Below are 24,318 nucleotides of genomic sequence, written 5' to 3' on the forward strand. Positions count from 1 at the left end.
CAGTAAATATTTCTCATTCCTTCTGAAGGTTGTCTACCTACATTTTTACCCAAACAAGTGGAACTTGATTTTTTTTTTTAATAAGCTGAGGCCTTTGGAAAGAAAACATTTTATATTTTATGTAAAAGTATATGTTGAAAGAAAGTGATCTGATTAGATTGGGTTCATTTAGTTATAGACATATTGATAAGAAGTGACACCCCAGACACACTTGTGGACTCACCCAAAAACTAAGCTCCTAAGTCAGGAGAAGCGGTCAGCAGTTAGAGAAAACGCACTGCTCTAACAGACTGGTTTCCAACAGCCATATTTGGAGGCTCACAATTTCCTAAATATCTCCTCCTGGCCCATATGGGCACCCGCACCTCCTTCCACGCTGATATACGCATATACAAATAACTAAAAGGAAGACTAAAATCTTTCCTCCACCATACTCAGGGTCGGTGACACGGCACCTGTGAGGGCCTACCATGGACATCCCACTTAAACGTCCCACACTGTGCCTCACTCACACCTGCTTTACTTTGCCCACGATTCTATAGGAAAACACCCAACACTGAGTTCTTCATAAACCACAGACATACATCACTCACAGTTCTGGGAGCCAAAAATGTACAATATCAAGGCACCAGCATTTGTTGTGATGAGAATTCCTTTCTGGGGCCCCACATGTGGAAAAGTGGGGCTGAGAAGGTATGTCCCCTAAGTGTCACAGGCACTAAGTACAAATCGACCCTATTCAGTAGACTGCTAGCGACTACACAAGACTATATCTTAGTCTTCGGCAAAGGTACAATTCTTGCTTTTTAATTCGTCTGGAGAGATAAGCTTAGGGTGGATATTAAATTGATGTCATAACATAAGGCAAAACTTCCTGGGGAGCTTATCCAATATCCTGCTTGGTGTAGTTACTGCATGTAGATATAAAAGACCTTGAAAATAAAGAAAGATCTAGTAATTCTGAAGAAAAGATGTCCAGATGAAAATCTAAGACTTCAATTTAGCCATAAGAAAACAGTAGTTGGAGGCACCAATGGTTAAAAAGCTTGCTACTTTGTTCACAACTACCTGTGACTTTATTTTCAAGTAATCTAATTACTTCTTCTGCCCTCTGTAAATGTACACACACACACACACACACACACACACACACACACAAAGCAAGAACATAAATATAAAGAACATGGCTGAACATAAAAATAAAGTGTGCACACACTAGGCCATCAGAGAATTAGTGAATGAACAAATCAACATGAAAATATTATTCTTAGTAACAAAAAATGAATCTTCTTTGCCAACCCTATGAAATTCACTGTATCCTTGCTGTCTGGGGAGATAAAGTTGGTGCCCCTGACTCTCAGGAGCCTCTTGCAGGAGAAAGCTGTAAGAAAATCATATTGCAGAAGGGTATCTGAGAGTAATTCATGGGCTCCTTAAATAACTTTTTTGCACTGATCTTTGGATATGACTTGGGATGTGGTGAGGATTCAAGGAGGTGACACATTGAATCCCCCCACGGTTGTCACAAGCTGTTGATGTGTGGTACACGTTTTCCTCTGGCTTGTATTTAGTAGGATTTGTATTTAATTGTACACATTCTAAAAAGAAAATCACTTCAGAGAAACATGGAGAGAACTTTGGACAGTTTATTCTAAAGTGCCTTCTTTCATTTCCCTTTTCCTAATACTAAGACAGGACTCAGACCTTGTCTCTGAAAGTCAAGTATCTGCTCATGGTGCCAAATGCCAGCAAATATGCCTTTATTTCAGGTGTCGTTTCAAGGAAAATTTTAATTATGAAAAATTTAAAATATTCAACGCTCCAAATTGAAAGCCCAGGATGTGAACCATATTCCCAGTTCCATTTTCTAGGCCAACCTTCAATCTAAGACACACAGCATCCAACCACGCATGAGACTGAATGGGTCACCCGGAGTTCATGGCTCGCTCGAATGCCTCCCCAGTGTCTGCAAGTTCTTCTGGCTTCAGAATGCAACATAACAAATAAACCTCCACAAGACTGGAACAAACATCCTCTCCTTACGGACGCTTCCTCCCTGCCAGACGCAGTTAAAGCTGCCTTCTTTCCCTGTACCTTAGTCACTGTTACCACATTCTTACCTTGTGTGGGTTCCAACCAATGGCTTCCCAGTAGGGCTGCTTCCCCTTCCACTGGCGTATTAAACAAGTACTGTGGGTTTTATTTGCTGTCACATGTCAGGTGACCCCTCTCCTTTCCTGTGCAATTGTTATTCCCTCATCTCTTCTTTGGGTGTATCTTTAGGAAGATAATTCTAAAAGCATCTCTTGGCCTAAAACCCTCATTTCAAGCCAGATGCACAGAAAGAGCAGAGACGTGGTGGATCTCAATAGGAAATGAGGAGGATGGTTGCCAGGGACAATGAGAGATGCCTAGGGACACGTTAGGATGTCATAAAGGGTGAATGTTACATTACATTCAATGTTCACATGCCAGTGCTCAAATGGGGGGGGGTTAAAAAGCAGAAACACTTTTCTCATTTAGGAAAAATAACTTTTATAGACACCCCTACCCACTCATGTTAGGTCGTCCACAAGAATTAGGTCCTATGTTTATCCTAAAACCAAGCACTGACCGGTCAGCAGGAATCCATATGTGTTGTTTACCTTCTCACTGCTGAGACAGAGCAACTGTGAGAGCAAACTTCAAAGCCAGGGCTCCGCCTATGCATGGCAGTGGCTGCCTCTGACTCCCATCTGGCTCCAGCAGTCCTACCAGCCTTCCCACCTGCCAACGTAGGATGGCTGAAGCTCCTTGCCGAGATGGTCCCTGGGTTCAACAGCATCTCTTTATCTTTCCCTAGTGCTCTCTTGTCTCATCACCTCCGTTCTACTCACTGACAAACTCACACGTGTATTCCGTGGGATGTCCCACCTACCATAGCTACATCACTTCCTGTGGTCTTTTGTTTGTTTGTCTATGTGTAGGCTTGCTTTATCCTAAACAAGAAGTAATGTTCTAGAGCTTCTGCTTCCTGCCCAACAACAGGTCTAGTTCAGGCTCTCATAAACAGAGACGCTGGTCTGTCCGTGAGGAAGAGTCATCATACGTAAGATGTTCTGGTTGGGGTAATTTGTTCAACTGGCTGAATGCCCGTGGTCTGTTTGTAGCTCTTCAACTCATCTTGACTTACACGTTTGCTTAGGTTCAGAGCTAAGAGCTGTGATACACTGCTTCCACAGAGGTCTGCCTAGGAGGGCCTGCCACCCATCTGCCGTGCACAGAGCAGCCGTATACCCACCACCAGCGGGCATCACGCAGCTCTGAGTTCTGTAGTCCTTGTTTCCTAGTTTATCAGCTCACCCAAGAGCTCAGTCGGCCGTCTGTTTCATTCCTGAACAATGCCAGCCAAGAGTACAACCTTGTCCATGATTTTTAAAATTATACAATATTTTCAATGTGAAAATGCCCACAATAGCAGTATCTCACCACCTTCTTCTTACCTACAGCAAGAATTCTTGTTCCTTAGTCCTCTTCCAAGAAAAATGCCTGTGGCCAGGTCTACGGACACCTGAGCACAGTTTCTTGTCATCCATATCTAGTGTGCCTTGAGACCCTCACATGAATGCCAGTACAGAAGCATGGACCTCATCCATCTGTGAAATCAGAGAGGAAGCAGCATCCCTCCTGCTGATGTGTCTGTTACTCGGGGCAGCCCTGGGCTGGCTGCATGGTCAGCACAGGCGTGCCATTTCCTGTACCCCCAGCACGGCTCATGGGTAGATATTTCCCTTGATGGACCCCCCACCCTGGGCAGGTGCGCAGTAGAGTCTGCGAGAGTCTTCTGGTCAGTACCCTAGGGCACAGTGCTGGGGAAGAACTGACTCTACAAGTTTCCAGGGCAGCTCCTACCCATCTCAGACAGTCACCACCTTTACAGAGAGCAGCAGTGTTCTGTGTGAAGAGTCAGGCTAGTGTGGGCTGTGTATATGGGTATGACACAAATTGATATGCTCAGTGGATGCCTATTTTCTGAACAGGAGACTTTCCTCATCAAAAACAAGAATAACAGTGTTTATGTCGCACACCAGGGTCTGTGCATGATTATCAACAGACCTAGGCAAGTGATGGGGAGAGGAGATTGGAGCATCAGTGTGAAAAATTTTTCAAGTAGGGACTTTACTAATTTAAGAAGAGACTTTGTCAACCCAGACACTTGGATCGTCTTGTCACACAAGGCATGTTACTTCTTAGAAGCCTGTGGTTTCCAGGGAGCCTGAGGTCCAAGTAGGAGCTGTGACCAGAAGTGTTATTTATGGGGACAAGGAAGCTTTCTCTTGGGAAATGTTCCTTTGTTTGTCCACTTGCGACTCTCAGATGGGGCAGGCCCAGGCCCTCCTTGTGGGCACAGCTTATATAGAAATAAGAGAGATTGGTAGGAGGGTTCAATTCTGCCCACCTAAGGAAATAAACACCATTAATGTTGACTGGGAAAGAGAAGGAATAGACAATCACCCTGCAGAGCCGTATCTGTCTCGGTGGATTGTGACTAGGCAGAGAAAAATCACAGCAATGTGTAAACATTTCCCATGGTACTTAGAGAAACCATGGATCAAAAATCCTGCTGGTTCTGGGGCTCGCCCCTTTCACACACTTGCTGGCAGAGGAGAGAGTCAGGAGCCAGAGAATGCAGGAGAAAATACAGTTCTCATCTTCGCAATGTCTAAGATTCGCCCGCCTCTATAGTAAAGTGAAGAGGCTGGGCCTGGGGTCCTCTTAACCTTTGACCCCAGGAGTACTGTTTTTCCAGAGATCTTCTATGGCATGTGTCAGAAACCTGCTTCCTCTTGAGTGTTCAAGAACTGATGCCCCAATCACACTCAGACCCGTCACTCCGCATTCCGCTGCAGTGACCTGCAGGCGTCTCCAAACCTCGGGTCTCACTTGGTGTGCCTGCCTTGCATTCCTTCTTCCAAACCCAGTGACAATAAGATATCTGTCAGTGGCTCTCACTGACAGGAACTGGCACAGCCATGTGACCCTGTGCCACCTTTATGCCTCTGCCATCACCCGAGCTGTCTTCGGCATCAAGCATCTCATCCAGCTGCTTTATGGGTTTCTTTCCACTCCGTCCAACTCAACACAAGCTTGTTGTCCATCCTCAGCAGCAGCCCTGAACAGTCCTTAGCAGCTATTACATATAGTCATAAGCAGGTGCCAAGCCCTTCCTGGCTAGCATACAAACTCTGAATGGTGCCCACAGTATAGCATTGGCAAGGAGAAGCCTGAAAACTGACCTCACTGCTCATGGGGACACTGAGATGTGCTTGGCATCAAACATTGTCACTTGGAAGTAACATATGAGCCCAGCCTGGATTCATCTTTCATGGGCTTTGGTTGTTTTGAGCCAGGCATATGATGTGTATATCTGTGGGTTTTTCTTGTTCCTTGCATTACCAATATTGGTGGGCAGTTCTACCAAAATCTCATTCCTGAGTCATGAACCTTTACTCTTCTACTTCCTCTTCTAATGCCCTGTTGCTCTTCCTCTCCCTCTGCTCCTCATTCCTTCCTCTTTTTGCTTCTTTCCATCCCCACTCCCTCTTTCTCATGATCTCTAGCAGTGACCTACGCAGCATGACTTTGAAATCTTCCCACACACACTGCCAACTTTAATTTCCTTTTAATGAATATTTTCTTTATTTGCATTTAAAATGTCATCTCCTTTCCTGGTTTCCCCTCCAGAAACCCTGTAACTCATCCCCTATCCCCTTGCTTCTATGAGGGTGCTCCCCCACCCACCCACCTACCCTCTCCCACCTCCCCATCCTGACATTCCCCTACACTGGGGCTTCGAGCCTTGACAGGACCAAGGGCCTCTCCTTCCATTAACATTCTGACAAGGCCATCCTCTGCTACATACACAGCTGGAGGCATAGGTCCCTCCATGTGTACTCTTTGGATGGTGGCTTATGCTCTGGGAGCTCTGGGAGCTGTGGTTGGTTGATATTGTTGTTCTTCCTATAGGGTTGCAAACCCCTCCAGCTCCTTCAGTCCTTTCTCTAGCTCCTCCATCGGGAATTCCGTTCTCAATCAAATGGTTGGCTTCGAGCATCCACCTCTGTGTTTGTCGGGCTCTGATATTCTAAAACAGTTGTGATTGACACGTGAGAGATCTTTTGTCTCTGTGTCTTTTTTTTTTCCACCAGCTTTAGCTTTTCTAACACCAATGCTTGCGTTTGCCTTCCAGACCAGAAATCTCACTGTAGATGGGAGCTTTGGCCCGTGGTCTCCCTGGATACCCTGTACACATACCGACGGCACTGCTGTGGGATCCTGCCTCTGCCGGTCCCGCTCCTGTGACAGCCCAGCTCCACAGTGTGGTGGCTGGCAGTGTGAGGGCCCCAGAATGGAGATCACCAACTGTTCCAGGTGTGTACAGTATCATTTTAACTCCGATCCTGGAGGTATCTGGGCAGTCAGTTTTTAACACGGGCCATCCTTTAGTGGGTGAAGATGGCAAAAGGGGGGATACCCATCACTTAGTGATTATATCATTTGTGAGGAAAATTTCAAACTGTAAGTTAAGTAGTGGATTAAAAACTGTTTATAAGCTCATCACTGGATAGGAAAATATTACTAATTTACTCTATATAATTGGCTTCTTTGATGAAAATATCCTTGACTTAACCTCTTCCTGGAATATGTGATGGGTCATCCCTTATAGAGTGTGAAGCATTAGCTGGAATTTTCTCCATGCTGTGGTAGATCAGAACTCAGCATACCCCAGCTCTCTGACCTCAGACCATTAGAAACCAGGTCAGTCCAGATGCTGTGATGCACTGGGGTCATCAGAGTTGTCTCTTACTCTTTTCTAACTACACTCAGTCCTGCCGGCTTCCCCTGTAGGGCATGGCACCTGGAGAGCTTCTCGGGTCAATTGCAAGTCACTTCTTCACTTGATTACAAACAGTCCATTTCTTAAAATGGCAGCTGATTTTCATGAGCCTAGGATGCAGAAGCAATGGGGGAAACTGTCTAGGAAGCAACTGACCAAAGATCGATGGGGTGGTTGAATGGTGTGAGAGCCCAGGACAGGAAGGGTGGGCAGAGCAGGGTGCGCACAGAAAAACTTGTGCTCCCCAGCAGTTTTCATAGTGGGTTTCCATCTATAGCAGTTTCAGGGTGGGTTCAATCACCACGTAAACTTTATGGTAGCCAAGGAGGGCCACAAAGATAAGGTTATGTAGTAAAACAGGAAACAGGACATAGGTTCCTGGACTTCCTTTGAAGATGACAATGAGCTATTCATTCCTGAGAGACAGGGGTGCTGCCCTGCCATTGTTAGTCACTCTGGCTTCAGCTCTTGTCCCAGCTGGAAAGCCGCCCTCTAAACAGACGTGACCAGCTTATTTCAGGTTAAAACCGTAAGGGAACCAGCCTGTTTCAGGGATGTTGTGGAAGTGTAAGGAGATGACCAGGATCCCAAATCTCTCATGTTCCCAGGGATGACTCCATGAGACTGTGTTTGTCCCCTATTGTGTCTCTCAACAGCTTCTAGCCCTATGCAAGACCAAGTAGATACAATAATAGTTACTGGTAAACTTGCATCATTTATTTTCTGATCTCCTACACTCCTGCTGGTTTTAGAAACTTTTATTTACCTATTTACCCATTACTGCACAGGAAACACAATCTTCATATTATAAATATAATATGTCAGTCTTTATATAGAATATGCCATAAAGCCACATATTTTCAAAAGCTTGAGAAATTAACATTTTAAAAGAATATTAGAATATGTTGTAAAGTTTTAATAACCCCATGAATTATTTTGACAATGTGTAAGGCTGTGGGTAGAAGGATATTAAAAAGAAAATGGTTTGTTATTTTTATGTGTAATGCTGGATGTGGTCTCTGTTTGATAAAATTATCAACAATCAACAACTTACCATGCATCAAACTATGTCTGTTTTGATCGGTTAGTATTAGGTTTCAGGTGGTAAGCTAGGAAAACTACAAAACATATTTAAAACTTCTCAGAAAGCTTCATCTTAAATACAGAATTTATTAATTATATCAACTTATATATTTAAACTGATATCTTTAGTATTACCATTCCATACTTTTGTGTTCTTAAAGGAACGTACGAAGGGAAAGTAAAGGCTGGTGTGAACTGATCTTGTCCCAAGCTCATAGAAGTAGAGTAGCTGAGGATACAGGATGCCTGGGGGGTGTCTGTGTGATTGACAGGTAGAAGTTCTGAGACTGAAGAGAAGACCCAGAGGTTAAGAGCACTGGCTGCTCTTCCAGAAGTCCTGGGTTCAATTCCCAGCACCCCCAGCATTATAGATAGTTCCCAGCTATCTGTAACTGTAATCCCATAGGATCTGATGCCCTCCTCTGGTGTGGAGATGTGTACAGATAAGATATAAAAAACATGAATCAATCTTTGAAAAGAGAAAAAGAAGAAGTTCCACACACAATACCCAGAGGAGCTTGGACCAAGCACTACAATGAATATTCTAGTGCCCCCAGTAATAAAATACCCACAGCTTATTTTTAATTGCCTAGAAATTTGTCTAAGGGAGATTTCAAATTGCAAACACTGAATATATCGGTACTTTATGAAAAAGATTACTCCACTGAAAACTGTACGTTAATAGCAGCCTATTTTGTGAATAACTTTGATGAAATAGATTCATCTTGTTTTTCTTTTATTATTAAATATACTCTATCATTCTATACATACTATAGCATGAATGCATATGACCTTGTCTAATTCTGAATTAAATACTCCCCCCTTGGTTTTTTAACAAAACTGCTGGAAATAATTGAAGAAAATTCCACTTGTTCTCAGCTCGAATTCTTTCTGTAAGGCTGTACATGCACACTGCTCTTAGATTTAATAGAATGTGCTGTATGTGACTTTGGGTGTTTTTCTATTTTGTGGGCACTGTTCCTGTGTTATAACAGATGTGTCAGAAGTCAAGTAAAATTGGAGATTTTATAGGTTAGGGAATCACGTCTAATACTGTGCAGTAAAATACCATTCTAATAGGTTGAAGATTTAATAACTAAAGTTCCTTAACTATTTCAAACATAGTAGGTACATTTGGAATAGTCTGAGCTTTTTCACCAAATGCCAGTTGTAAGGGAACTCAAAGCCACAAAGGTTACCAGTGTGCTCTGTTCAAAGACAGTTCCCTCCTCCAGGAAGCCACACATCCAAATGGTTTGCCGCTGGTACAAAGGCTTTAGCAATAGATGCAGATGGCGTTTGACTGAGCTGGTTCAACTGAGGTACTGAATCACTTCCTCTCCTGCAGGAATGGAGGCTGGACTCCCTGGACCTCCTGGTCTCCCTGCAGCACTACCTGTGGCATCGGCTTCCAGGTGCGACAGCGCTCCTGCAGCAACCCCACGCCCAGGCATGGAGGGCGCGTGTGCGTGGGCCAGAACAGGGAGGAAAGGTAGGTTCCAAGTGTTCCTGCATCCGCATCAGCGCACTGACTGCCCTTCCGGCGGAGCCAGTTTCACTTTGGGATCTAGCTTATTTTATTTATGGCTTCCTCTCCGTTAAACTAACCCACATCTTAGTTTTCTGACATCCTTCAGTTTTGACCTAAGGTTCGTCTGAAGAGCCTCATTCTGGTCCAGGTTCCCTGCATGTTTGAACTGGGAATCCAATCTGAAGTTACTTAAAGGCTCAGGAACCGAGGGCACCTGTGGGCTGCGCTTTTGTGCACCCAGAAACTGTGCCTGCTGGAGAATGGTTGTTATTTCAGTTAGCCTGTCAGAAGCTGCAAGTCCCAGCGTGTCCTGGTGATAAAGAAGTTCCCATTAGGCTGGGGGTATGAGGGGGCAGGCATGTGAGAGAAAACTTAGAGGAGGCTTTATCTGTGTACTGCCTAGTCTGACAAACACTGCCACGTGCTGCAATAGCAGCCACAGGGCAAGATGGTTTTCATGAAGACTTTCGGGGTTCAGTGCTCTATCCGGACTTCCCATCCAAGACTTGGATCCAATTCAGGGTTTTTATTGTTTTGTTGTAGAATCAAAGTCTATTCTTTGTTTTTTTCTCTTCCATGCCTACTGAATATGTATTCTACTCTGTCCCTATTGTGGGTGAAAAGCTGTAGGTGAAGTTCACAGCATTTTTAGGACACACACACTCACCATCTATTTGAAAGCCTTCCGGGGCCTTTTAATGAAAAAGAGAGCCTCCTACTTAATAGCACCGGTTCCTGGAGTCTCATATTCCATGTCCATATGTGGCTATGTATTCTTACAAATGGAGCAGGGTTTTTGATTTTTACATAGTTTTACAGTGGGCATTGAGTATATCTTGATAGCGACTAGGAAGACCATTCCTCTTCTTCTGCCATTGAATTTTTTACTTACCAGTTATGATTATATTCCTTTTGACTAAGAGAGAAAGAAAAGCTGCTGTCACACACAGACAGGGTTTGTCATTTCTGAGTGGGTCCCCTGAGACAGTCCTGCGCCGACTGTCTGCAGTGTTCCATTGAATACCAGTTGATAGAGAGCTGACTAGTGAGGACTCTTCCCATATTTCCCAACACCCCACTAAAATGAAATCACTTTCATCTGTGCAAAAGCTTCTCTGAGTCTGGGTCACAGACACAGGAGGGACAAGGTGATAGAAGAAAAATTTACCTCCAATAATAAAGAATAATGTGAGAATGTGGACTATGTATGGTTTTCATAAACTGATGCATCTCTATTGACTATTCTTCTAAAGAACTAACAGGAATTTCAGAAGAAGAAGAGAAAACAAATACTTTATGTTCCACAATCTCTGTAAACAAAAATATCTTAGATTACTTGCTGTGTTAGATGCTGAGATCACCACACTAAAGAAAACCTGTCCTGATTCTGGCGGTGGTGATACTTGATGATTGGATGAAGGAGGGAGGGTACACAATTTTAGGGACAGGCATATGAAATAATTAATAGAATTTTGTGATATTTAAATAGCTTTAAACTCACAGAAGCCAAGAATGGTGACAGGTGAATGAACTGATCCTCTCCCTAACTTCAATCAGTGTCAGCAATATAGTTAATGATTTCTGCAAAAAGGTTATCGATGTGTGACCTCAAGGACAATCTCCTGGGAATTTTCACATTACTTTTTTTAACTCATGCTATAAGATGTATAGATACTCTTTCTTATTCTAATATTTATCGGAACAAATATCTTCAGGAGCCAGAACTTAGTAGAGGCCTCAGCTGTCCAAAGGTCACCCATAAGGTGGGATAAAGCAGGCACAGGTACAAGCATCAGAGTGCCACTGTGGTGTTCTTCTACTGTTCGGTCGCTATGGCTCCATCAACTAAAACAAAAACAACAGGAAATTACTGCTCCACTCTCTCAGTGCAACCTCAGATACTGCACCAAGCCCTTGACCATTGAGCCTTCCTAGTGCTGCCTCCATCTCCACACAAGCAGAACTTATGCACGGATTACCTATTCACAGGACTCATCCAGCCATAGTGGCTCAGTAAGAAGGAAATCCTGGGCCTGCCCACACTGCAGAGAGGGGGATTGTAGGGTGGTGGAGCAAGTCTCATTGGCATCATGTTAGATTCTCCCTAGTGTAGACAAGTCTCTGTCCCCAAATCTCTCATAACCTACCATCTGCCAAATACCTTTCATCTATTTGCTGGGTCCCCAATGCCATATGCCATTAAATCATACCCCCAGAGTGCAAAGTACCACCCACCATCTAAGGAATATGATTGGGGCTCTGTTTGCAGTACTTTGCTGTTTTTTTAAGATTTATTTATTTTATTTATATGAGTACATTGTAGACACTGTAGCTTTCTTCAGACACACCAGAAGAGGGCATCAGATCCTCTTACAGATGGTTGTGAGCCACCATGTGGTCACTGTGAATTGAACTCAGGAGCAGTCAGTGCTCTTAATTGCCAAGTCGGACTTCTTGATTTGTCCATTTCTATCCAAAAGGACAAGTTAGCTGTCATCGACATTCTCACTATATAGCAGCAGCGGTAGACAACAACAAACAACAGCTGTGACAGTTTCTTCTCCAAAAAAAAAAATGTAGAAATGAAGGTCACTTCAGTCTTTTCTCCAAAGGAATCCTGAGTGCAGCCAGCTGAGTGTTGGGAGTTACTTGGGACGTGGGCATCCTGCTCCATGGTCCTTGGGTCAGCCTTGTGAGCTCAGCTCCCGAAAATCTCTTCCCTTTGTCCTAAGCAACTGGGAAGTTTCACCAGAGCTGGTAAAACTTGCACATCACTGTCAGTAGAATGTTGGCCCCAGGTGCACATGCAGCAGAGGATAGCATTCTCTGGCATCAAAGGAAAGAGAGGCCTTTGGTCCAGCAAAGGCTCGTTTTCCCAGTGTAGGGAAACACCAATGTGCTGAGATGGGAGAGGGTTGTTGGGAGAGGGAGCACCTTCACAGAGGCAATGGGAGGGGGAGAGGATAACATCTGAAATGTAAATACAGAGAATATCCAATAAAAATAAGTGAAAAGAAAAGAAAAAAGAATGTGCCCAATGGCATTTCCTTAGAAGTTCCCATGGTCCCTTCTGTCTACGCTGTTGAAATTACTCTCTAATAAACTTTAAAAGACTTAAGTAAACCTCCTTGGGATTTGTTCTAAACAAAAGGCACCGTCTCAGACCTTTCTGCGATAGTCCTTCTCTGACTTACAGTCCTGCTGAGGTAGCTAGAACACAGCAACTGGTAGCTTGCTATGCTCCTTCCAGTGACTAAGAGGGCCCCTGAGTCACACTCTTGCTCTTGGACTCTGGTAGATTCTATGTATTGCCACAGTTTGCCCTCATTCTTCAAGCTTGTGGAGGTTTCCTCAAGAAGTTAAACAGGCATGCTCCAGCTTTCCCTGCAGTGTGTGATGGCATGCAGAAAAATGATCCCAGTGAGATCTCTGAGTGCCCAGTCAAAAGGAGCAGAACTCTAGAAGAATTAGAAGGAGAAGGAGTTATGGCTTTGTTGGAGGAAGTTTGTTACTGGGAGTGAGCTTTCAGGTTTTAAAAGCCCATGCTGGACCCAACATCCCTCTCCCCCTCCTTCATCTCTCTTTCTGACTAGAATCAGGATACTGCTCTTAGCCAATGCCTGTAAGCCTCTGTGCCCCAACAGTGATGATAATAGACTGAACCTCTGGAACTGTAAGCAAGCCACAGTTGAATGCTTTCTTCTCTAAGTTACCTTGGTCATGCTGTATTTTCACAGCAGCAGAAAGGTCACTAAGACAGCACTCAAGTGCTAGGCAGCTACTTCTTAATTTTACATTTTTTTTCTGCCATTTGCAAAGTCTGATCCATGTGCCACCCAAACTTTGTTCTCTTCATAGTTCACTCCTTGTCTTTCTCACTTCTTGGTTCTACTTCTCATATTACCATAGAGAAAAATTTTAGGTTTGTCACATATTGCAACCACGGTATACTAACTCTTTAGAACGCTGTCCCATTTTTTATCATGTTAAAATATAAGCAACATATATTAGCCACTTAGCCATTTTAAGTACATAACTCATTGGCATTAATTAAACTCACATTATTGTGCAAAAAATCACAACTCCTCATTTCTAAAACTTTGTCATTATTACTAAGCCATATTATCCCATTACCATGTTCTGCGGGTCCCCGGAAATCCTGTTGACTATCCCTCCTGTTAATTTACATATTCTGTGTGTCTCATATAATTGGAAAGCTTTAATGCCTGTCCCTTTGTGTCTTGTTTGCTTTGCTTAGCATAATGTTTTTAAGCACCATTAGTATTGCAACCCATAGCAGACCTCGGTTTCCTTCTGGATGCATGACAGTATCCACTTGTCTGACTACATCTTTTGCTTATTCCGTTTCCAATCTGTGGACACAGGTCATCTCTTCCCCTTGCCTATTTAAACAGTGCTAGAATGAAAACTGGCTTGTGGAATTTCCTGTCCCAACTATTGTGTGTAAATCACAGTGGGAGAGAGTGCTGCTTGCGTGTTCTGCTTTAGAGGGGGGCCAGACTACTGCCACTGCGGCTTCACCGTGGTCCCTTCTCACCAGAAAGTGTAGACTTCTGGCTCCCCTTCATTCCTGCCGGTGTTTATTATTGCTGGTTTGGGTTTGGAGCCGTTGTACTGGCTGTGAAGAACTGGTTTCTCGGCGTGCGTTAGATTTGAATTCTACTAACATCTACGTGATGCTGAGCACCCTCTCCTGTCTATCTCGTTAACAGACATCTCGATTCCCCTTGTTAGTCAGTTTTCTAACTGAGCTTCCTTTATGTTGTAATTCTGCATTCTATTTCCTTTCTAGAACCTTCTCTGTCAGGTTCTACAAAGTCTAAACTTCTAATATTCAATATTTAGAGACTGAGACTTTTCTCCACCCCCACTTCTCAAAATTCCCACTTCTACCTACTTCTGAGTCTTGGAACCATTTTCAATGCAATTTTTTATTGTGGTTCTTGTTGTTTTGGTACCTCTTAGCACTGTGCTCCATGGTACGTAATCTATTTTAGAGTGCACATTTATACTAAAATTTTTACTGAATTGAACTTGTGTTTCTGTGAGTTCCAAGACTACACACAACCCCTCTGCTTCTGTGGATGCAGGCTATGTGGAGGCTGCAGTAAAGAAGCCACAGCTTGGTCCTCAGAGGCACACCTGGGCCCAGATGGCTTTCTAGTTTGTGCTGTTGTAGGCAGCCTAAAGTTCTAGTAGGCTGTCAGGCTGAGGCCCTCAGTTTCTTGGTGCATCTTTATTAGAGGGCACTGCCCGTTAAAGTTAGAAAGAGAGATATGTTTTTGAAATAAAACTACTATAATGTTATATGATACAGCCACAGAAATAACATCTCCTGTCCTGACAGCTATAAGTAACAAGCCTGACCCATATTCAGGGGAGTCCATCAGTTGTGAGTTCCAAAAGGTAAAGTGTATAAGCTCATATCAGAGATTGCCCCACGTGTTTTCAAGTTTAAAGTCTCAGAGTCTGCACAGAATGTATCAGATGACATCATACCTTTATGGAAATGTTTCTGTTCTGTGATGAGCTAAAGTAATACCCAATATAGGCGTTACTGCTTTCTTCTGGTGTTCTGTCCTAAACCTCCTAGTGTGGTTTATAGATGCTCAGTTGTCTGGTGCCATGAAAAGGCTTAATTCTTCTGGAATGTCCTGTAAAGGGATCACCAGGAAAGGGGAATCAAGAAAAACGGGTCCTCCGTAGGTCTCAGTTAGGCTGGGCTAGTGTAGATTGTCATGAGGAACCAACATAGACTCAACCAGGTCAGAAGGAAATCTGAGGAGGAGACAGAGTTGGTGCTGTAAATCTAGCCACAATGCGACTACAGAAAACCATTATTTTTTTAAAGACAATGTGCTTATGGAAAAATTGTTGATTTATAGAGAGACAGTGCTAGGTCATTAGTTAGCTTTTAAATGAAAAATAACACCACTCATGAGAAAAACTGAAATCTTAATTTTTAATGCTCCATAAAATGTGTTCATGACTCTCCATGACTTCAGACACTGAAGACCCAATAGAGTCAGTAATGTGTTAAAGACATTAGCCCATTGTTTTTATAAGACTGGCGAAATGGGAATCAAATGCTGACTCATTGGGCAAATATTTATCTATAATTAATAACAATCTAAGCAGCCTGAGATATCCCAGTAACGACTTTCTATGTCACTGTTGCTTAGACAGCTCACTGAGGAGGCTGCCTGTAGGAACATGGTTGAGGTCAGGGTACTCAAAAATAAAATGTTCTTCTCATATTCACAGAGAATCCAGATTGAGAACCTTGGCAGCATTCAGCTGCTATCCTCTGTAGGTCGGAATTCTGCATAGAGATAGCCAAGACATTTTTGTTCCTCTCTGACCGTTCCCACGACAAGGGATCACCTCTACTAATCTTCATGTAGCTTGTTTCACAGGAGAACTGTAGAGTGAGAGAGAAAGAACAGGAGATATGGGTTGCTAGTGGCCTTAAGTCCCAAGGGATAATTGATTAACACTACTTCAAAATCCAGAGCTCCACGCACAGGTAACCTTACAGGAGATTTTTTAGCTGTAATAACATGCTGAGCATTCTCAGCAGTGGCCTGCTATAGGCGAATACAAGAAAGTATTTGTGCACGCTGATTTATTTTGCTCTGGGGATATGGTAGCACAGAGCTGTGCTCCTTATTAAAAGTCAAAAGGGTTTTAGAGGCATTTTTAGTGGGGTTTCCTTTGCTTTTTCTGCTGTGTGTGTGTCTGTGTGTGTTCTGAGTGTGTGTCTGTGAGTACCCATGTTAATTGAGAACTGAAACTAGGGGAAAGTAGGATAACAATACCTCATATTTAAAATGTCAATGAGTTGGCTTTTAAATGTGAGATGCCTCCCCCACCCCTTGTTCTCCCTCTTGTGAGCCTCATGTAGATATTTTGAGTTAAATGTGAATTGTTTTGAAATATGAGTTTTCTTGATTCCCTTTAACCTGTTCTTACAATAAATAGCAGCTTCTTTCTGGAACTTTCCAAACACCTGCATATACATGAATATTTGTGTACAGTAACTCTAGACTCCTATAGATATTTGCTACAAGAAAACTTCATACTTAACCTTTTCTTAACTCACATTTATGCCTGGAGATGTCTCTGTTTCTCTCTGTGTGTCTCCTTGTGTTTCTCTGTATCTCTGTGTCTCTGTGTATCTGTGTCTCTCCTGTGTAGACGGTTTCTACTCCAGGTGAGCACATAGAGTGTCTAGTGGCATTGACCCTGAGAACCCATGCTTTAGGCGTATGCGCTGTCATCTTTACAACGATACCACATATCTTTCCCATGGTGAATACTGAAAAGACAAAGTATGTCCACTGCACAGGGCCAACGTGTCCAGGCTGTTGGATGCTAACGTGCTTTGTTGGGTCGTACTAAAGTATCCTGAGACTCCCCAGCCGTGACATTGTCTCCTGCCTCTCCGTGGAAGTGAGATGGGGGCTCTGGATACCACGGCGCATCCTTCATGCATTCACACAGTTGCTTTCGGATACTTCTACCATGCCCAGTGGCATCAAATGCCATCTACCTCAGCTCCCCACCATCCTGTGTATGTAACCCATATCGTTTTTCTGTCTTATTGATGCAGTCGGACACCACTGGCTAATGTTTGCTCCGTTGTCTCTTTCTGTTTGTGACTGCACCTCAGGTTCAGACTCCAGAATCAGCTCAAAGAGCTTCTGATGGCTTTGGGCTTTGGCCACCAGTGGGAAGGGGCACCAGCGATGAGGAGTCTTTAGCCTCACTCTGATGGTGCTATTTTACTTGCAGAGTTCTATGAGGAGTTTCTTGGTTTTTCTACTATTTGTCAAAGATGGATGGATCATTTAATCTCCTCGTGTTTTCTGAATAATTTGACTTTCTTGCTCAATTCTTTCTTCCCCCTTTAATCATAATCCAATTCCTGAGCAGGTAACTATGCTCTATCCCTCATCCCATCATGACTTTCAGCTTGTCCTTTTCTCTTTACACCTTGTGCTCATTTCTAATGTCTTGTTCTCCATCAGGGTTCCATCTGTTTGATGGAAAAACAACCAGACGTTCCAAGAGTATCTGTCACGGAATCATACAACTCCTTTCTTACTTTCTGGTTACCAGTTACTCTTCAGATGTACTTTTCTACCCCAAAATACATCTGCTTGGAGGATCAAGAGCAGTTTTGGTGTCCAGTAAATGATAAAAGTAACAGAAGTAGTCATGACGGTATTTTGTGCTGTACACATTATGAGAGTGCATTTATTTTCTCTAGTCATCTGAAGCTGTGAGCATCTAGTCAGCAATCCTTTTGTACCTCTCTTTGCATAGTGCTCTACACAATCTAGTTGTCATTAACAACATTGTCATGAAGGTTGCTAGCTTAGGCCAGTATGTCTGAATCTTTACTGCCTCTTTCTTAAGGAAGATGTCCTTGCAAGTGGAAGGATATGGGGGGGGGGGGTCTTATAATCCCATACTCCCTAGAGGCTAAGTCTAGATTCAGTAAATGGACAAATGGAGTTAAATTACCAAAGTTCTGTAAATCATCAAATGTATCATTAAATTTGGCAACATTCACAGTTATATTCTTCATAGGTTCTACCACTTGTAGAATGCCAGTCCACTGCCCTATTATGTTTGTTTGTTTCTCTCATTTCACTCCATTTCATATGCAGTTATAAAGATATTAGAAAAGTTAAGTCATCATAGACCTAAAGAAAAGTTGAAGTACTTAACTTGAAAATTGGCCAAATGGGTGTATGTATAAAAGTACAGAAATGAACTACTATAAAATAATTCTACCTTTTGTAAACATATAATAATAATATATTTAGTGATTTGTGGTCTTTTAACTAGAAATCACTTGAAGATGTTCTGAGAGCCTAAAAAAAAAAAAAAAACTTGAAAACATAAGCTAAGCAGTAAGGGTCACAGGCCTTCATGACAAGCTTATGGTTAAACTCTTTGTCTTCAGAAGATTGTCACCTTACTTGATTGAAAGATAAGAAACTCAGAGGGAAGCTGTGCTGACTTTGAATTCATAACCTACGTTATCGTTTGATGTTTATGCCTAGCAGATAAACTCCCTACCTAGATATTTTCTGTTTGCTCCTATTTTGGGGTGTCTATTGAAGGGTTTTGTTCTGTCTTGTTTCTCCCTTACTTGGCTGCACAGGAAGTTCCATCCTGCATTGTGAGTTTGGCATTCTCTTCGCTGTCTGCCATGTATCCCATTGTCTGTGCACACTCAGCATGGCCAGCACCACATCTGCCCCTGTATGGTGCAAGCACTCCAGACACAGAAAGCCCCTCATGCAGAGCATGCCCATCTGTTCAACATCTGGCACAGGGATGGGAAGTGAAAAGGTTGGTGGCCTCTTGAGCACTAAACAATCTCCTTTTCCTCTGGGTTTCCTCGTTACAGATACTGCAATGAACATTTACTCTGCCCACCACACGTGTTCTGGACAGGCTGGGGACCTTGGGAACGTTGCACAGCTCAGTGTGGGGGTGGCATTCAAGCCCGACGTAGGACCTGTGAAAATGGGCCTGACTGTGCAGGATGCAATGTGGTAAGTACTCACCTTACTCCCACAACCCATCACCGAGAACACAAACTTGAAACCTCCTATATGTCCTGCACATGCAAGATGCTCCCAGCACATTAGATGCCCATCACTCTTGCTAGATGCTAGCACTTGGCCATCTGCCCACAGCAGGGGCTGTGCTCACACTTGATCCATTGCCAACACTGGATACTTTGTACACTATGATTTGCAGAACTTGCATGCTCTGTGTACAGAAAATGGGAAGGCATCACATACTCTATGTTTTTGAAGATCTCAAACACCAGCTCCTGTTTAAACATCAACTCTCCAGACACTATATGTTTTACAAACATGAAGTTCTCCTTAAATACTGAGTATGTTTGTCCATGTGCCTGTAGCTCAGAAGTTTTAGAGGGCATGAATCACACAAACAGCTCATGTTAACAAGCATGTGGAGGGCATGGTGGAAATTTAATTAGCATGAGGTAAGCATTCACACATGTAATAAACTGACTGAAGAATCTTCTAGTTCTAAGTACAGAGCTATGACAAAATCTTGTGCCGAGATAACTTTGGTCACTCCATTTGGTCTTGTTCATGATTAACTTGTGCTGGGCTCCCAGGAACACAGAATACAATGTGGACATTACACTGTGTTGTGACAGAGAAATTGGCACCATTGTCAAAGTGAGTTGGTAACACACCAGAGAGAACAAGGGGTCACTTGTGGTTTTGTTTTTCTTCTGCCTTAGCAGGTCATATTTTCTTTAACACTTAAAACTGCCAAATAAAAATTAATGTGTGCAGACTCTTTTCTAAGGGCCCATTGTTGTGTGCCCTGCTTTTTCGGTCAGGGTGGCTGAGCACTGAGTGTGGCTGGGAGCTCCCCTTCCTCGCCTTCCCAGTGCTGGCTACAAGATGGATGAGATGTAGTCATAAAAGCTGGGTGGAGAAACTCAGCATAGGATCTGCTGACTTGGCATTCTCTCTCAGTGGCCTTTGTGGTTGGATCTTTGATACCTCTACCTCTTGTTCCCTGAGACTAAGCAATGTCTTTTTATGCTGCTGTAAAGCTTGTTTTATGAAATATATAACGTGAACGACTCCTGAGAACCAATGGGACTTTGGGGACAGGAAAGGGGTTATGAGGTACTATATCAGCTCTTATGCCAAAGAAGGAGGATTTCCTTACTAGGATTTGCAAGTAGGTTTCTTCTTCCTCATAGGGGTAAAGATACTTTACTGTTGCTAATAAAACAACAGTAAGCCTGAGCTCACTTTAGACTATGAGAAAAATGTTCATGAAGTATCGATAAGTTATATAGATATATGGGTGGGTAGGTGGGAGGGTGGGTGGGTGAGTGGGTGGATGGATGTATGTTCGATGGATGGATAGATAGATGGATGGATGGATAGGTAGATAGATAGATAGATAGATAGATAGATAGATAGATAGATAGATAGATAGATAGAATTAGTGAGCAGACAGATGATAGACGAATTAGATGGATATATCTATATCTTTATATATGTGTGTGTGTACATGTGTATGGATGAATCATCTATCTATCATCATTATTATGAATAAATAAAGATGATATATAGCTATATAGATAGATACATAGATAGGTAGAAAGAGAGAGAGAGAGAGAGAGAGAGAGAGAGAGAGAGAGAGAGACCAAAATTTAAATGCTACAATTTAAAATTAAATATTATATCTAAATGGTAAATCTCTGAAGATTTTTGGGTCTAACAAAAGCCTTCACTCTCTGTTGAACTAATTTTCTCCTGTTGTACTTCCTGTGTAGGCTCTGTTCCTGCACATAAAATTTTTCTGTAGAAAATCATGAGATAAGTAATTCTGTGCCTATATTCTAAACATTTTACAGACCACAGAACTCATAAAGCAATACACAGCATTCTCCCCCCTACCCCCACCTCCTTTTTTCTCCCCACCCTGACATTTCCCCTACACTGGGGCATTGAGCCTTGGCAGGACCAAGGGCTTATCTTTTGACTGATGCCCAACAAGGCCAGCCTGTGCTACATGTGCAGCTGTACACTTTGGACAGTGGTTTAGTACTTGGGGGCTCGGTTGGTTTGTATTATTGTTCTAATGAGGTTGCAAACCCGTTCAGTTCTTTCAATCCTTTCTTTAACTCCTCCATTCTGGACCCCTTTCTCAGTTCAATGGTTGGCTGTGAGCATCTAGCTCACACGCAGCATTCTTGTTGTAAGTTGATGTCAATAGTAACAATAATATACAGATTAATCCACAGAGAGGCATATGAATGGAATAAAACTTGACCCTTGTAAAATTTCCAGTTCATGTGGTAGGTTTGACTATAAATGCAAATTCTGAAGGTATTCCAAAAGGTTGGTGTTTGCTTATTGTTATAGTGCAGCACAAGGGTCATAGAAACTGTCATATTAGAGGAACATATTTTTGACACAGAGGGGAGGCCTAGACTTCATGTGTCCACTCAAGTCATATTCACCTGCCTCTGGATCTCTGTATCCTCAAGCATCAAGTCATTGTGTCTGGAATAAGTGCTTATGAGACTCAGGCTCCCCTTCTGTGGACGCTCGCATACACATCACCAGCTGAATGACTGTCTATACACAACAGTGTTCCTCCCTTGTGGCTGAGCTCTGATGACCTAAGAATGTGGAGTCTATGGTACTTACAGAGAAGTTAGTTAACCCAACTCCAGGTTAATGAATCACTAGAGCATCCTGCATCCTCTCTGCATGCCTCACAAGTCAAATGAGAGAGATGGGTGTGTGCCTAGAGCCCAGCTACCTCAGGTTGTGCTTCTGAGTTCACTGGAGCCCTGACTAAGTGCTGCTGCACACCTTTAGGTCGGCAGCGTCTGTTGAACCATAGGGCTCTAGCGCTTGAGAAACACTGAGACATGATTACACAACAAGATATTGTGCCCTTGTTTGTGGGTGTGTTTTGATGTATCATTCATAAGCAACACTGGTATTTTCTTTATTTTGAGAGTTTCGCACGTGCATACAATATATACACCTTATTATCACCTCCAATTCTCCCTCTATTGCCCAATATGTCTCATTTCTCAAAATCCAGACACTGCTACTCATATTTCCAAGGTATGAGACAACCCACTTGAGTGAGGGGAAAATTACCAGTAGCCTTGCCCTCAATAAAGAATTATTCTCCCTTCCCAGCAATTGTCCATTTCCAGTAGCTCCTTGGCTAGACACTCTTTGAGTTTTAGTAACATTATCACCCTTTCAACCATGGCAACATTATAAGGAGATTATCATGAGCATAGAAAGTGAAAGTAAATGAACACATATCAAAAACATCAATCAGATGGTCTGACTAAAGATTATAACACAGGAAAGAAAGAAAATACAGAATCCCAGAAGCTGTATTGTGTGAGTATGACCAGTTAGTTAATGGAACCCTAACCCCCTGAGAAAGCAGCTGTCTCACATACAGCAAAAATAATTCAAAGACTGAAACAGTCCGAGTGTGGCCTGTATTAATTTTTTACTGAAGTATCATACAAAGGATGAAGCAAGGCAACAGGAGCTATGATCTAAAATATCAACAGGGAAGAAAGGACATAGTTATGTCCTGGATATAAGAGGGGGTCACAAAGAGCCCAGTGAGGTCGAGAAGAAAGACCTTGAGATCAATACAATCCAAAGAGATTCTGTGGAAGTTAATCAGAGCTGGTTGAACACACTCAAGTGTGTTTGTATGCAGGAATGACGCTATAGACACATTCAGAAGCTGGTAAAATGGGCAAGTAGGTCTTAGGTGGGTTTTGATGGACAAAATAACGAGAGGATATTATAATATGGCCCTTGTGTTTTTGTTAGCACGTTGGAGTTCTCAAAATACCCTCATATATTCCCTGTTTAACAAATCAAGAACCATGAAAAAACAGTTAAGTCCCTGAACCCTGGCCTTGAGCTCTACTTTTTTTTTTAATTTATTTCTAGAGTGTCCATAGACTTTCCCTCAAGACAGAAATGTATAAGCCAGTTTAGTTTTGAGAGGCCTTATGATCAGAATAGAAATTATTTGAGATTTTCATAATATTCATTTTTTTTAAATCTGAGTTGTATACAGTGTCCTCTGTTCACCTCAGAGGTCTTCCTGTTCATCATCACAATTGTAGTTCATAAGTAAGTCACCTGATGTTTTTATTCCCTCATGAATATGTATTAAAAATTTGCAATAATTGTGCTGTCTGTAAGTTGTCAATATTCTGAAAGACACTAGAGACTATCTTTGTAATCTTAATTTTTAAAATGTTTTCATCCCAACTTCTGATACTACTAACAGTTTGCTGAGTATAAATAAGCTAATAGTATAGTATAAATGGTGTAATTTATAAAATATACCATTGAATATTTTCTAAGAATTCTTTGGTATAGCTTAACCGAATCTGACAGAATTTTGTTATCAGGGACAGTCATATCTGTTGTTGAATTCCCTACATTTTCTGGATCCGGTGGCAACAGAATATCGTTTTATAGAAAAGTCATAACCCCATTTTGAGAAACACCTGTCTTCCTTCTTTCAAAGTTGCTAAACCAGTTGACAGCACCCATTTAAATTTTAGGACTAAAATGTCACCAATTAACAATGGCTTCTCTGCAACATTTTTTCTCCTCAAATAGTACACTGCTGCTTCCCTGCATTACAAATAGACAGGGAAAGAACCCAGAAGACTGAAGTTTACACACTTGAATAGGGTTTGGACATTGGTTGGTGGCTTCCTTTCAGTGAGTTCATTAATATAATTTGAGTCTTAAATACTCTACAGTTGTCTATGTGATGTAGATTCATCCTCTAGCCCATGGTGCTACTGGAGGTCATAGAACCTGTAAGAGGTGCGGTTTATGTGAGAAAGTTAGGCTATTGGGGTTGTATCCTTGAAGAAGGTACTGGGAATCCCTCTTTCATTCTCCCCTCCACTTCTTCTCCACGACATAAAGTTGGCTCCTATGTTTCCTCTGCTGTGGCATCCTGCCTCTTCTCAGCATCCAGAGTGAGAAACTAACCAAGCTCTGAAATCTCTGATGAGTCAGCATACTTCCTTTCTCTGAATCAGTTGGTCACACCAAGGAAGTAACAGAAAGCACAATTAGTGTCCTTTGTATAATGTTAGGTGCTTCCTCATCTAGAACAGCCTAGGATGGAGGGAGAAACCCCACAAGGATTTTCCTAGGAAGTGTTCTACGCTCTAAGATCAACTTCTGAATCTGTGATT

The 24,318-nt window shown here is 42.5% G+C and overlaps 1 protein-coding gene across 1 annotated transcript in view; it reads left to right on the plus strand.

The window, feature by feature from the left end:
- Positions 1 to 24,318, plus strand: part of SEMA5A (semaphorin 5A) — a 402,276-nt gene that overhangs the window by 335,876 nt on the left and 42,082 nt on the right. The window contains exons 14-16 of the mRNA XM_080933845.1: positions 6,230 to 6,411; positions 9,309 to 9,452; positions 18,937 to 19,084. Of these exons, the coding sequence (XP_080789971.1) occupies positions 6,230 to 6,411; positions 9,309 to 9,452; positions 18,937 to 19,084 (474 nt within the window). The remainder of the gene's footprint in view (positions 1 to 6,229; positions 6,412 to 9,308; positions 9,453 to 18,936; positions 19,085 to 24,318) is intronic.

Source organism: Micromys minutus (genome assembly GCF_963924665.1).
Source record: "Micromys minutus genome assembly, chromosome: 20".
NCBI lineage: Eukaryota > Metazoa > Chordata > Mammalia > Rodentia > Muridae > Micromys > Micromys minutus.